Source organism: Atractosteus spatula, chromosome 7, assembly GCF_055471065.1.
Source record: "Atractosteus spatula isolate fAtrSpa1 chromosome 7, fAtrSpa1.hap1, whole genome shotgun sequence".
NCBI classification, from domain to species: domain Eukaryota; kingdom Metazoa; phylum Chordata; class Actinopteri; order Semionotiformes; family Lepisosteidae; genus Atractosteus; species Atractosteus spatula.
This window is the reverse complement of record NC_142712.1, coordinates 60,106,137-60,121,799: the sequence shown is the minus strand read 5'-3', so window position 1 is coordinate 60,121,799 and position 15,663 is coordinate 60,106,137. Positions and strand designations below refer to the sequence as shown.

Below are 15,663 nucleotides of genomic sequence, written 5' to 3'. Positions count from 1 at the left end.
TTTAGAAGATGAGATATTCACAAAGCTGCATGTGAAATGGTTATTCAGCTCATGTAAGAAGAGTTTTTTAATACTTTTTGGCAAACATACATTCAAGAATTTTTTTTAGATTTTTGGGTTATAGAATCCTGTTTGCTCTAATTTTTTTTCTGAAATTCAGTGGCTTGTGGTAAATTTTGAAATGTAAAGCAACAGAGTTTGCATCTGGCCAGAAAACAGTTTGATCAGCTGTGTGTGGATTTGCTTTACTAAAGCCCATATCCTTTAAGAAGACCTCAGGATTTTGAACCACAGGGTTATTGCTGGGTCTGGCCTCCAGTGCATTAGTGAGAGAGAGGTCGCTTCATTCTTGTTGGGTAAAATAGTGTGACCAAACAGATCACCGTATTATTTTATTTCTGTCCCAGCCAGCACAAGTTCTGTGGTGCTCGTCTTGATGTACTGTAATCAATACTGATGCCCTTGTTCTGTCTATGTGTCTTTCCCTGTGACGGGCCGGTGACTGCAGTTCTTCCTGTGTCTCTGGGAACTTGATTGGGGCTTTGCACAGGCAGGGGACACAGTTGTAACCTCAACTTATATCAGTCATGCCTAGTTAGCCATGTGGCTTTCCTGACACACAGGACAAAGAACAGAATAAATAGCTGTCTTCCTACAGGAGTGACTGCACTCTTCACTGATCAACCCATTCAATTTACTCTTTAAAGAGACAATACTATTACTGCTGCTAAAGCAAATATTTGCTTTGTTGGAGATTGTATTTTTGTATTCTGAAGTGGAATTATTAATTTTCAGAAACTAGGTATAACTCTTGAGCTTTTTTTTGCCAAAGCAGCATGGGTGAGGTGGGTAGAAGCTCTCATCAACTGACTAGTTCTTCACGAACTATTCCTTCCGAGTGTGAACTTTATTTTAATCTGGGCCAAAAATAATTCTGTAATGCCAGTCGAGACATTGAACTATAACTTTAACCCTGGTCCTTGAGAGCTACATCCAGCAGGTCTTAGATCACCCTTAGCAGTATAAATCACGCTTATAACATCAGTTTGTGAAGACTTGGAACCCATGAGTTTTGATCAATTGAACAAGTTCATTATTTCCTTTAAGTTAGAAATTGATCATTATAAGGTCACACATAATGCCTCTTGATTTGGCTGTTTGTGAACTCAAAGGATCAGGGAACCAATGGTTTGTTTTATTTTATGCAATAATAGCTTTAATTTTGAATTTCACATTTTATGTCCTATCAATAAAAATGTAAGAGAAGGCCTGTTTGTTTGAGCAGAAACATTTTAGTTAAAAACTGAGTGACTGCTCTATGCAGTGACTGTCTTTCGGGACATCTGCAGTGCAATCACAAGAACATATTGTAAATATAATACAGATGGTCAAATTAAAATTTATTAGCAAAACGCAATAAGTCTAATATCATTCAATGTCAAACAGTCCTAACAACTGTCACTTAAATTAAAAAAAGCAGTGTCCTATTCTAAAAATAATGTGTTTTAACTCATAACAAATTTCTTTTTAGTCAAGTGATGTTCATATTACATAAAAGTAGGATTCATCCATGGAATAATGGGTGATAATAATGGAAAATTGGATAAAATGTTTAGTGATCTTTTATATACAGTCTCAAAGGGAAACTCGCAAAAAGTAAAGGCTTTGTCATGTCATCTTCATTTCATTTTCACAAATTCACTCACAGCTCAAGCCTCGTAGTCGAAACACTGAGATATTTCAAGTACCTTGAATGCAGAAATACAACTAAACTGATGCACTGTTTTCAGCTGCCTTGTCTGCCATTACTGGAGAAGCAACAAGTTCATCATTTCCCTTTTAACTTAAGTAAGAAACATTCAGTTTTCCTTATGCTGTGCTGTGTTACAGTACATATGTTATATATATATATGAAGTTAAGTCTAATTCCACATGCAGGTGACAGTCCCAGAAGTTTAATAGTTTGCCATGGTTAGTACCACCATTTCCAAATTTGTTTAATGTAATTTTATTTTAAAGGAAAGGATTTCCAGTACAGTGAACACAATCCTATCAACAGCTATTGCCAAGTCATTTTTAATATCACTGCCTGAAAACTTTTTTTAAAATACCTTTAGGCATAGTTGCAGGGCAACTATGGTGCTGCAGGTAGCGCATAAAATAGCAATTGAATTTTAAAATGAGAGGTTTACTGTTTTTTCTCTTTTTTTCTGTAACCCAGCAATGAACAGGTTTTACTGTGGTTGCTGTGGAAAGAAGTCGGCAAATGAGAAACTGCTGAGTCTCTCACGATAGGAAGATAAGGCAACAGAACCAGCACTTTCTTGGAACGCATTCTGTTCCATCTTCTTTAGACAGAGCGGAAAGGGTCAGCTACCTTAGCCATGTTGTGGACGGCAATACCCTGGCTTCTTTCAAAAAGAAGTACCAAAAAAAGTACCAAACACAACAGGCTAGATGGACTGAGTGCCTTCTTCTGGTTTGTAACTTTTCTTGTTTCAGTTCCCGGCTGATGGTTCCTTTGCAGTATTTTGCCATTTGGATGAAATAATTGCCAGAACTCAAGCTGATATGACTGGGATTTCATAAAGTCCCTGAATACGTATCCAGGGATTTTGGGAAGGCCCTAAATATTTCAATAAATATGCAAAATCCATTATTAAATATTTAGCTCTTGAATTCATGTTTTTACAGTAACATAAAAAATAGAGATGATACATGACTGATCCCTTCCAGTGTATAGATGAGTTTTGTCAAATGATGAATAATTAACGGAATTTCAGACTTGCGGCTTCAGATTTTATTTTACAAATTAAACATATAAATAGTACTAAAAATGTATAAATAGATTTTTCAGTGGGTGTGAAACAATGACATACCTAAGTTACTTTTTAGAAGACTTCAATAGCTGCTGTCTGCGTGTTTTTTTATGTACTTTTGAACACTCGAATATTATAATTTTTTTATTGCCATCACAAAGGAGGGCAGTTTTATGATTAAAAGTGTATTTAACACAAATTCCCAATAATGGAATTGCTGAAGGCAACAAAATAGCGATAAACAGAGCTTAGTCCCAAAGGGTGTACTGTGCAGTCTGAGCCCAGACACTGACTCCCTGCTGGGAAAACAGGGTTCCACTGTAGTTATTCCCTGACCTCGGGAAGGTGTTAGTGTTTCATAGTGATGGGAATACCCACGTGCATTGGTCTACAGTACCGTGGTCTTGTTTTAAAAATGTAAAAAAATAATTTAACGTCTCCTGCGATTCCCGGATTTCATGTTCACACTCTGTTGGCGTTTATCAGTCCATCACTCCTTGCGGTCCTGCTTTCTTCTTTCCTTCTCCGGATTCTGAAAGACACCCAATGATACCTCTGAATCCGAAATTCACTGGTCCTGGTCATCCTGACAGTGTGACCAATCTAACACCAGCGGCCAGTGAAAAATTAGACCGAAGGTATTCGGATCCAAATTAATGCCATTTATATAGCACTTTTCGGCCCAAATGTTTGTCACAGCGTTTTCTTGTTGGCAGTTTAAAACATTATTCATTTGGAGGATTTTGAAGAACCTGGTTTTACAACCTTATCTATGAATGTTTCTTGAGAGATTTGGTGACCTGCTGTTTCAGGTCATGGGTCATTGTTAATTCAAACCTGTACCTTATGTTTTCTTTATTATTTTGTTCAATAAAACATTCATGGGCTTTGTCCCATATGTTCGCCATGCCCTCCTGGCTATAAGCAGGGAGGCCTTATCTTAACGTAAAAGAAATTGTGATCTCAGAAGGTCGGAGGGGCTTAAGAGTCAGCTGTTGCACTTTTCTTCTATGTAAGGAAATTAAATTTAGAGTCTAATTTGAACTGGCTGCCTCCACTTTTACACATTGAACTGTAGTATTTCATAAGAGTTCATATACCACCAGAGCCGCCTTTTTTAATTAACTTAGCAATAATAGTTTAGGAACTCCTCTGCCTGTCACTGCTGACACCTGGAGAATAATTGTCCATAATTACGCTGATTCCCCCTTCTCACTGAACTGCAGGCAGCTGGTAGATTTTGTGCTGACTGCTTCCGATATTTTGTGAAAGCTTGCTAAAAATGCCATTTTTGTATCTTGTAGGTGAGTGGGTTTTTATTCTGTATAGTGTAGATATTATCTATCTCAAGGTTTCATTACATTTCAAAAGCAGTGAGCTGAGCGATAAATGTCAGACTAAACTGCAGGTGCTGAAAGACTCCCAGTTTCGTTTAAAAGTATATTTCTGTGGCATTTTATGTACACTGTTCTGTCAGGCTTCAGGACTTCATTTTGTATTAATTTATGACATAGATAAGATACATCTAATTAATAATTGCAGGTTGAGTTAGAGAAACAATACATTTTTATTAGTATTTTCAGTCTGTTTGAGGTATGTAAGCAATACTATTTTTAGTTTGTTAATTGGTCAATTTGGACCTAGAAAAATTCAAAAGTTCAGTTCATTTTAAGCTGTTCAACACATGTGAAAGAAAATGGGTTGGAATATGTTTACAATACTACATTATTTTATCTGTAACAGATCTACACCGATCTCTGCCTGAGCTTGGCAGCCTGTTTAATAGGCTATACTGTATGGTGATGTTTGCTCCATTCTCATGTCAGTGGATCTTTAATGGTCTGTATTATTAAACTCAGATAATTTAATATATACACACCTCAAGTCAGCAGCTTTCTTTTCTCTTGAAGTTAAGAGTATCAAACTGTGTAATTGTGTTCCGACTAAACTATCTTTTCTACCACCTTGCATCTCTTAGTGGAAACTGGAAAGCAAACTTCCAGAAGAATGTCAAGTAAATACACTACTTTTATGAGACCCCTAGCTTACCGTGCCTAAAATACATTGTGCACCAAAGGCAAGCTTGATTAATGATAGCTTTCCAAGAAGAAGCCCAGAGACCAGCCAAAAACATTGCGCAGTCAAAGTTAAGATGCTAACAGTATAGTTGCCCATAAAGTATAACTGTCCATCAAAAGGTTTGCAGTGGTGAGAAAAGAGGTGGCATCAATTAAAGTGAGGAGTCAGGCTTTTACTTACTTCCAAGAGCAGTAGATCACAGCAGCGAGAGCCACAAGAATGAGGAGCAGAAGAATTGCCACAGCTGCTAGCATCCCTTTCTCACTGGCATCGATGGAGCTGCTCGGCAGCTGGAACTGTTCGCATCTGCTGCCTTTGTAGTTTTCCTTGCAGCTGTTAGAGAAGATAGGATTTAGATACCGCACATCCAAATAAAGGATCATTCCCAGATAAGGAAAATGATTCTTACTCAATTCTTCTGTAAGTAAGAATTCCATTGTACCAGTACATGTACCGGCTACAGATGGCAATAAAGTTCAGGTTCAAGTTCATTGAACTAAAAAGAAGTTTAACGTGCTCTAACTTGAAGACTTTGAAGCTGTAAGGAGAAGTACCACAGATACATTAATTTATGACTTTCTATCAATGTATTAAAAGCCACGTCATCTGACCCACCAACCCTTTTGGTGTTCATTTTTATTTGTTGGGCCTTTTTGAATCATTAGAAAAGATGAATGGAAAAATAGCCCAAAGAGCTACACTGACTTGGAGGGCTTTTAAAAGAAAAGACGGAGCCATCTGTCTCATCTTATTTGTTGGGTTTTTAGTTCTGGTTTGGACACTTTTTTTGAAAAACAAATACTTGCTAGAGAGTGACATCATGACCCCAACCATGGAGGGGTCAGTTTTAACATGGAAGCCCTCCAAGTCAGTGTAGATCTTTGGGCTATTTTGTCTGAGTGACTGTGTTCTAAAGCCTCTTACACTGCTTCTTGAGTGATTCCTGCACTCAGACACTGGCTCAATAATGCGTGCCCTCCTGGTCCTTATTATTATTGCTATTCTCATTCTCCAAACTTTTTGTGTCTTTCTTACGATTCTGGAAATTGTAAGGAAGCATGAATAAGGCTTTTTCATGTGATAAAAATGAAGGCACCTCAGTTTGATCTGAGGGCTAATTGTGTTAGATGCACGTTTTTTTTTCAAAGCAGCAATTTGCCACATTTAAAAGATGAAGCATAAAATTGTTCGATTGTAATTTTCTGAATAACACAAAAGTGAGTGTTAAAATTAAAATATAAGTGATTTGCTACCATGCTCCTCAACTATGTGGTGCTATCAGATGAAAAAGAGGCATGGATTTGGAAACGAGAGGATGAGTTTTCATCTTTGCGATTGAATTAGCTATTCTTTTGCAAACGTTTAGTGTAGAAGATTAGAAACATCAGCATTCATCAGCTGTGGGACAAAGCATTCAGAGGGCATGGCAGAAGCAGAATTTCTAATGATAGCAATTGTCTAATAACACAAGCTAATACAATGCACATTTTTTATATGAGCCATTGCGCAAGTACCATGTCAAACATAGTTCTCAGTGTAAGCGCATAGCTTATTGAAAATTGTGACTTACACACAAGATGGGGTAGAAATAGAGAGGATCCTGTAACATAGTCCTCCATTAAAGCAGTAGGATGCTTCAGATTCCTCACATGGCTCTCCATGCTCTGCAGAATACAGTAACGTTTTATATAGTATTTATACCCATCATTAAGAAGAAGCCTGGCCTTCTGTATAGTGTCCCGTAAAAATACAGTCTTTCTTCCCCTCTATACGCCAGCTGGGATAGGCAATTCAAACAGACACCAGGAGTGTGGCAAGGGATCCATCCTGCCAGAACTGTGCAAGGGCAGAATCAGGCCATACAGGGACGTATAAAGACAGTCAATCAGTACTTTAGTTGTTTTTTAAAATACATGGGGCATATATTGGAAATGAGAAATTTCTTTAGTTCTTTCCATTTAAAAAATTGATCCCTGTTGGGAGGGGTTCTTGAACTCCCTAAAGGAGTTTTTGGTGTAATTTGTATGTAATTCTCATCACAGGGAACCCCTTCTTTACCCCAGTATTGGAACTGACCAGAACACAACGCAGGCAGTTCTTCATTGTTCTGGTCATTAACAAAAATAAAAAGTTAGCTACTGTATGCTGATTTAACATCTAAACAACACCAGAAAAAAAATCCAGCTACATGCAGGGTGTTTTTAAAGAACCAGTCTCTTGTTCAATCCTGTATACACTGCCCATTCCTTCAGGTACTGTATGTTTACCTTTAATCTCATGGCACGTTTTAGAGTAGTGCCAAAGGACAAGTAACAGCGTCTGTTCACCAGCACAGGGTAAGTCTTGCCTTCAGTTTTACAACATTATTGTAAAATTATTATGGCCATAAGGAGCCATGATTTTTACCTGCTGTCATCATGTGTCCAGATTCTTTTCTACTGGTGTATATGTTGTTTCAGAAGATGAAATTCTGAGGTGAATAATAATTGGTTTCCCTCCTGAAAAATAAGCATAAACATTTCAAATGAATGGTGCCAAAACGTAAGTGTCATGTTTTGTTTTTTTACTGTGTCCTTTCATTTCAATCGTGTCTTCTGGTTTTACATTGGAAATGTAGTATTTTTGTAGTATTATTTCCGGATAATTATATGATGATGTACAGTATTTTAATTGGGAATATGTACAAACCTCAAATGGAAACTTGCCTTAATATCTGGTCCCCTTAATCACCCTTCAGAACATGCACTAATCATCATTCCATTATAGAATGTTTCTAAGTTCTACTAGATGCTTAGAAACCGCTGCAATTAAAGTGGTTTGTGTTTTTCAATATCTAATAATATTCCATACCACTAATTAGGTTGATAGAAGGAGTCTTATCCCAGGGTGAATGGCAAGTTCTAATTTTATGATTCTGATTGCCCATGGAGTACAGGACTTTGACCTTTTGTTATTAGAGAGTGGTTGTGTTCCTTCAGAATAATATAGCCAAGCAGAAACCTAAGGCTTATCTTCAAGTCTGACAAAAACAAACACATACACTCCTTTGTGAATAGGGATTACACTACTTTAGTATTAAATTCTCATCTTACACAGACATTGTATTTCAGGTAATCCACATGCGAGCTGTAATTAAACCTCATGAGACATCAGATGCCAAAAGACATCTGATCGTTTCATGACTTCTGAATAGCTCAAGACTGTGCATTCTGATCTTGTCAGATCTCATGTGTTAAAGCAGGCTGGCCCTGATCAGTACCCAGATGGGAGACCTCTAAGCACAACCTGGTTTCTGGTGTAAGAGGTGCTGGTGGACCTGTAGCTGGAGCTCTTCCCTCTGAACCTGAACTTACAAACTGGTGCCCCAGTATGCTGGCAACCTTCTGTCCTGTGTGAGGTGGTGTTCCTTGGGCGAGATATCACACCAAACTCCTGACTTCATTACGGTTCGCAAAGTCCAGTAACTTGCTTGTAAGAATTGGTGTATTAGACCCACTGTCCTGGCTAACTTGGGCTTGCATAATGTGGCCTTTCTGTTATCCTCCCTTATTTCAGCTGATGAGGTCATTTCTCACTTCCCTGCCCAGTCGTCTGCGGTTTGAGTCTGCAGGTAGGTACATCATGGCGGTTGGTGCACTTCACTGGGCAATGAAAAGGGTCCCTTCCTACGTGTAAAACATTCTGGGATCCTTCGAAATGAAAATGAGCAGTAGGAATGCAATCGATTATTGTTTTTACTGAATGTGGTTATAGAAGTCTTTTGAGCGTTCCTTCCATTTTAATTCATTCTGCACTCCAGATTTTCTCTTACAGTGTAAACTAAGATGTATGGTGTAATATAAGCCAGGCAGTGACCTTCTCTCTCACGTTTCTGCTGTATAGAGTGAGTTAGTGCACATATATTGAACTGAAACTGTATTGCATCATCTTGACACCATTAGATAAGCTTCCAGATAAATCAGCGTTAACTTGTTCCTTCGAAATGACAGGACGTGCTGTAGCACAGCGAGCAGCACGTAACAAATAACGTATTGTAACGCCCTCGCCTGGTGGTGAGGAGGAAGCGCCCCTAGGCGCTCGTAGTACCGCGGGGCATGCTGGGAGTGGTAGCCAGGGAGAGTATGAGGGTCAGCACGATGACCAGCGGCTGACCCTACCTGTGTAAATAATGTCCTAGTAATTCGAGTGCCCTGTGTAGTTCTGTAAAAGTGTAGTGTGTTGTTAGGTAATTACCACCCTAAATATGTGTACGTGTTCCGTCAGTCTCCTCATGTGTGTGTAGATCCTGTGTTTGGTTTTTGTGTGGTTGTCAAATAAAGTCAGTGTTTTGGCTGGTTAATCGCGTCTCCACTGTTCTTTAGTTCTGAAAAGAACCTGCAACGCTACATTGGTGTCAGAAGCGGGCAGAATGAGCAACTCGTGGCAGACATTATCCGACTCTGTTAAGCGCCGGCTGACGCTGACAGACGCAGAACCCATCGGCAGCACTCATAGGGAGCCTGAGCAACTCCTGGGTGCGACAGGTGGCCACAGCCCTTACCAGGGCTACCCAGTAGTGGCCCCGCCAGTAGAATTGGGGCGGCTGCCCCGGAGAGAAGATGCCCTCCCTGCCGGAGCCGATCAGCGATTCCCACACCCATCGGCGCGGGTGCGACCAGGTCGCTACGATGGTGAAGCGCCTTGGGAAACCTATGAGGCGCAGTTCCAGCTCGCGGCCCGGACGAATGGCTGGAGCCGGGCGGAGATGGCCGGCCACCTGGCGGCGGCGCTGGAAGGAGCGGCCTGCCAGGTGCTCCTGGACGTCCCGGAGGAAGACAGAGGCGACTACGCGGCGCTGGCGGCAGCCCTCCAGCTGCGCTTCGGTGTAGAGGAGGCGCCGGACTTGATGCGGGAGAGGCTGGCCCTGCGGCGGCGCCGACCAGGGGAGCGACTGGGCCCGGTCGCCGCGGATGTCATGTTCCTTGCCCGCCGAGGATACCCAACTTTCCCCCGGGAGGCGCAGCGGGAGATGGCTCTCCAGGCCTTTCTCAAGGCCCTCTCGCCAGAGGAGCTGCGGCGCCACGTGCAGCTGGCCGCGCCAACATCGCTGGAGCAGGCCTTGGCCCTTGCTACACGGGCTGAGACCGTGTTCGGGGTGACTGGAAGCGCCAGCAGACGCAGTGCGCCCTGCCGGCTGACCGAGACGGCGACGGAGGAATCCAGCGAGGGGGAAGAGGAGCCAGCCCGGGCAGCGACCCCCGCGGAACAGCCCCGCACGCTGATTTGCGACCGCTGCGGGAAGAAGAGGACACCGAGCCCGGTTCTGCCGGGCACCCGAGCCTCGTCCTCCCCGATCGGCGTCGGGAAACGGGAACGGGGCGGCTCAGCGCGGGGAAGGCCGCCCTTGAACACCTCAACCCCCGCTCCGGAGAGCGCTGTAAAAACCGGTGCCCCTCACGCCACCGTGGGGCGAGTCGGCTGTAGCCGAGGCCTGTACCTCCAATGCCGAATCGAGGACCAACCCTGCCTGGCCCTACTCGACACCGGTTCTTCGGTGACCCTACTCCGACCGGGCGTCCTCCCCGACACCGAGGGCACCAACCCCCCAGGATGGGAGGCCTCCAGCCTGCGGCTAAGGACTGTGACGGGACAGCTCGCTGCAGTCCGGGGGAAACAGGTGCTTGCCTTCCGTCTGGGTGCAGCGACGGTGCGCCACCCCTGCTACCTCGCACCCATCCAGGAGGACTGCATTCTGGGGCTGGACCTGCTGCAGCGAGTGGGGGCCAGTTTGGACTTGGACCGGCAGGAGTTGGTGTGGCAGGGGGAGCGACTGCACCTGGTGGAGGGCAGGCCCGGCGAAGGCCGAGAGACGCGGGCTTGCCGGAGCCGGGGGAACAAGAGGCGGCGGCGGCGGCGGCGGCGTCAGTCGCCGGGGCAGACCAGGCCTGTGAGCCGGGGAGCGAGCGTGCCGGATCCTGCTCCCGAGTCAGCCGAGGGGCCAGACAAGGCGGCGGCGGCGGGGGCCGAGCGTTGCGTGGAAGCGAGGCGCGCCGTGGAGGACCTCTTCCAGCGGAGCTGCGAAGGCCTCGATCAGGACCAGCGGCAGCGGCTCCAGGAGCTACTCGCCCAGAACGAAGACCTCTTTGCGGCGAGAGATGAGGACTGCACCCGCACTGCCCTGGTCCAACACGAGATCAACACCGGCGACGCTCGGCCCATCCGCATCCCACCGGGACGCATGATTCATGCCAAGCGGACCGCCGCCGAGGAAAAGATCCGGGAGATGGCCGCAGCGGGGGTGATTGAGCCCTCCGCGAGCCCGTGGTCGGCGCCAGCCGTACTGGTCAAAAAAAAAGACGGCTCGTGGAGGTTCTGCGTCAACTATCGCAAGCTGAACGAGGTCACCCGGAAAGATTCCTACCCCCTGCCGAGGATAGATGACGCCCTGGACTACATCACCGGGTCGACCTGGTTCAGCTCCCTGGACCTCCGCTGCGGCTACTGGCAGGTACCGCTTGCTCCCGATGCTCGCCCGAAGACGGCCTTTTCCATCGGCCAGGGCCTCTGGCAGTTTACTGTCATGCCTTTTGGCCTGTGCAATGCCCCGGCGACGTTCGAGAGGCTGATGGAGAGGGTGCTGGCATCGGTCCCGCGGAACCAGTGTGTGTTGTATCTGGACGATCTGCTGGTCCATGCCCGGAGTTTCGATCAGGCCTTGACGAACCTCCAGGCGGTGCTGGCCTGCATCCGCCGTGCTGGCCTGAGGCTCAACCCCCGCAAGTGCGAGCTCCTGCGGCGGGAGGTGACCTTCCTGGGACATGTTGTTGGACCGCGAGGGGTGGCTACGGACCCAGGTAAGGTCGCCGCAGTGAGGGGCTGGCCGACTCCACGCACCGTCGCGGAGCTGCGCAGCTTTCTGGGGTTGGCCTCATACTACCGGAGGTTCGTCCGGGATTTTGCCAGCATCGCTGCCCCGCTGCACCGCCTCACCGACAAGGGCCGCCGTTTTGACTGGGATTCGGGCTGTGAGACTGCCTTCGGCCGGTTGCGTGAAGCTCTGGTGGGGGCCCCCGTGCTGGCCTACCCCGACCCGCGGTTGCCGTATGTTCTCGATACCGACGCGAGTGACTCGGGGGTGGGCGCGGTGTTGGCGCAGGAGGGGCCGGATGGGGAGCGCGTAGTGGCCTACTATAGTCGGGCTTTGACTAGGCCTGAGCGGAACTACTGCGTGACCCGTCGCGAGCTGCTAGCGGTGATGGCGGCGGTCCACCACTTCAGGCCGTACCTGTTCGGGACCCGGTTCCGGCTGAGGACCGACCATGCGTCCCTCACCTGGCTGCTCCACTTTAAGGAGCCGGAGGGGCAGATGGCGCGATGGATAGAGATCCTGCAGGAGTACGACTTCACTGTCGTGCACCGTGCGGGGTCTCGCCATCTCAATGCCGACGCTCTCTCGCGGCGCCCCTGCGAGGCCGCGGACTGCCACCACTGCGCCCGGCGGGAGCAGCGTGAGGGGGCTGTCCGCCCCGTGGCGGGGGTGAGCACCGCGGCCACGGCCCGGGAGGGGCCGCTGGGGGTGGGCCTGCCAGACCTGGCGCAGCGTCAGGCAGCTGATCCTGACGTGGGGCCGGTGCTCCGCTGGAGGGCAGCAGGAGTGCGGCCTACGCGAGAGGAGCTCGCCCCGCACCCAAAGTCCGTCAAGGCCCTCTGCGCCCTGTGGGAGGCCTTGGAGGTAAAGGACGGGGTGCTGCGCCGGGGGTGGCGGGTACCCTCCAGTGGCGAGGTACGGTGGCAGCTGGTGGTGCCTCGGTCGCTCCGCGGGGCGGTGCTCCGAGCGGTGCACGGCCAGCCGGGCGTGGGGCACTTCGGCGGTAAAAAAACCCTGCAGCGTCTCCGAGGCCATTTTTATTGGGGTCTTTGCCACCGGGACGTGGAGCGGTACTGCCGAACGTGTGCGGTGTGCGTGGCACAGAAGGGCCCCCCCGAGCGCTCCCGGGCCCCCCTCCAACAACACTAGGTGGGGGCTCCTATGGAGCGGGTGGGAGTGGACGTTTTGGGCCCGTTTCCGCGCACTGAGGCCGGGAACCGCTACGTCTTGGTGGCCATGGATTATTTTACGAAGTGGCCGGAGGCCTACGCCCTCCCGGACCAGAGTGCCCCCACGGTGGCCGATGCACTGCTGGAGGGGATGTTTGTCAGGCTGGGGGTGCCGGAGGAGTTACACAGTGACCAGGGGCGTAACTTCGAGTCCCAGGTCTTCGCCAGAGTGTGCCAGCGCCTGGGGATCACTAAGACGCGGACCACACCGCTGCATCCCCAGAGCGACGGGTTGGTGGAGCGGTTTAATCGGACGCTCGCCACCCAGCTGGCCACCCTGGTGTCCCGGCACCAACGGGACTGGGACCGCCACCTCCCCCTTGCGCTCTGGGCGTACAGGACCGCGGTCCAGGAATCCACCGGGTGCACCCCGGCCTCGCTCATGCTGGGCCGGGAAATGCGAACACCGGTGGACCTGGTCTTCGGCCCGCCGCCCGGAGACGGGTCGGCACCGCCGGCTGGACCGGACTACGAGTGGGACCTGCGGCAGCGGATGCAGCGGGTGCACAGCTTTGCACGGACCCACCTGACACAGGCGGGGGTCCGGCAGAAGCGGTACTACGACCTGCGCTGCAGGGGGCCTGCCTTCCAGCCCGGGGACTCGGTTTGGGTGTACAACCCGCGGCGCCGCAAAGGCCTCAGCCCTAAGCTGGCGCCGTCGTGGGAGGGGCCCGCTGAGGTACTCGGGGTGGTGGGCGAGGTCTGCTACCGTGTCCGGTTGCGAACACGGGGGAGAGTGGTGGTCCTGCACCGAGACCGCCTGGCCCCCTACCGGGCCCGGGAGGAGGAGCCGTGTGGGGAGGCTCTGGAGGAGCAGCCGGGGCTGGAGCCGGCCGATAGTGGGGCGTCCGTGGGTCGCCAGCCGTCACCGCGGCGCAGCGGCCGCTCACGCAGGGTTCCGCAGCAGCTGGCCGAATACGAGTACAGCCTGAGGGGGGTGTTCGACGTCGGCGAGACGCCAGACGCTTCAGGTGGGGGCAGTGTAACGCCCTCGCCTGGTGGTGAGGAGGAAGCGCCCCTAGGCGCTCGTAGTACCGCGGGGCATGCTGGGAGTGGTAGCCAGGGAGAGTATGAGGGTCAGCACGATGACCAGCGGCTGACCCTACCTGTGTAAATAATGTCCTAGTAATTCGAGTGCCCTGTGTAGTCCTGTAAAAGTGTAGTGTGTTGTTAGGTAATTACCACCCTAAATATGTGTACGTGTTCCGTCAGTCTCCTCATGTGTGTGTAGATCCTGTGTTTGGTTTTTGTGTGGTTGTCAAATAAAGTCAGTGTTTTGGCTGGTTAATCGCGTCTCCACTGTTCTTTAGTTCTGAAAAGAACCTGCAACGCTACAGTATTATAAAAACAACGTAAACAGTCTGAACGCTCTGTAGAAGACAGAGACGGAAAAAAACGGCGTTTAAAAGGGTTTTTATAACGAAAATGTTTGGTTGTGAGAAAAGTAGTTCACGCATCAATAGAAAATTAATGGTTACATCGACTGCGGTTGTAGGAGCACTCTAACCTGAGAGATTAGAAGATCATATCAGTTAAGAGTTTCGCTATCACCTTTTATTGGCTAAATCTCAATTCTTTACTTACAAGAAGATACACGGTGCTGATAGAGATGTCAATGCGCCACACTGGTCCAATTAATATGGGCAGCGGGGCGCTTGAGCTTTTCAGCCAGGTTGTGACAAACCTGGAATCGAATCGTTCAGCTTTTACGTTAACGCTACAGATAAATGAACTGGCTTCATTTCTGGTTTTCTCGCATAGTTCAAAGATGGTAACCAATGTCCTGATGTCAATGCTTTCTGAGGATTGTGATTATTCTTTAAAAGAACGCGACCGTCTTGTGAATTAATTTGACAAATAAGTCTTCTGCATTTTTTTTATTCTTAAAACCGACACTATAACTGTCCTTTACTTTAGCTGATTATGCCATCCTATAAAACGTCATTTTTATTATTTTAAATTGATAAAATACATTTGTAATAAATTAATTTGTGAAGTACTTACTGTATTTATGGAAAAAGAGAAATGGTCCTACCAAATGTCTGACATTTAAATCTGTAATTACCCGGTAGTGTTAAGTGATTAACACAAGGTGCTTTTAAAATAGTTGTCATACAGTAATGTAAAAACATTTCTAAAAAACAGAAAACAGAAAATTCAGTACTTACTGACAGTTTTTGACTTAATTCCAAGTAAGGTCTAGCACACTTGTCAAAATGTATCAGCCCGACTGCTTTCAAAAGTCCAGGCAATCCTACTTACATTTTGGTATGACGTCACGCAAGGCGTGGGTATATCACCTAAGGCTTAAAAATGTTAAGATTGTCGTTTGTCCACATCGCAAATGGGGAAATGTGTTCCAATACATTAGCTCACAAGTAACGTGGGTTCAAGTAACATGCACGTACGTACAGTGGAAACAAAAACGCATTTTCATGCTATTAATTACACACACCTACCTTAATCACAGTGTCATCAAATGGTTTTCTTTTCATGGTGGCACACAGGAAGTTACTGTAATACATTCTCTGAGTGCATTTTTAAAAAATTTGCAAAAGAAAAGGCAGGTGGCATCACGATAACTCAGATTCTTGGAAGTAAAGGATAACAAAAAAAACTCTCCTCCAGTGCTGGGAAGAAAACAGAGACCTGACTGAAGATAAACATTTTCTGGCTTTCTGTTATTACT

At 47.4% G+C, this 15,663-nt stretch overlaps 1 protein-coding gene and 1 pseudogene across 1 annotated transcript; both read right to left on the bottom strand.

Annotated features, from left to right (window-relative positions):
* Window positions 1-2,794: 2,794 nt before the first annotated feature.
* nrg4 (neuregulin 4) lies at window positions 2,795-15,193 on the bottom strand. Its single transcript, XM_088921606.1, has 5 exons — window positions 15,143-15,193; window positions 7,305-7,396; window positions 6,469-6,562; window positions 5,079-5,231; window positions 2,795-3,351 (listed from the first exon to the last, which is right to left on the bottom strand). Exons 2-5 carry the CDS (start codon window positions 7,315-7,317, stop codon window positions 3,282-3,284), a joined length of 330 nt encoding a protein of 109 aa, XP_088777732.1. The 5' UTR covers window positions 7,318-7,396; window positions 15,143-15,193; the 3' UTR covers window positions 2,795-3,281.
* LOC148831546 (uncharacterized) lies at window positions 11,121-12,780 on the bottom strand (annotated as a pseudogene).
* Window positions 15,194-15,663: the final 470 nt, after the last annotated feature.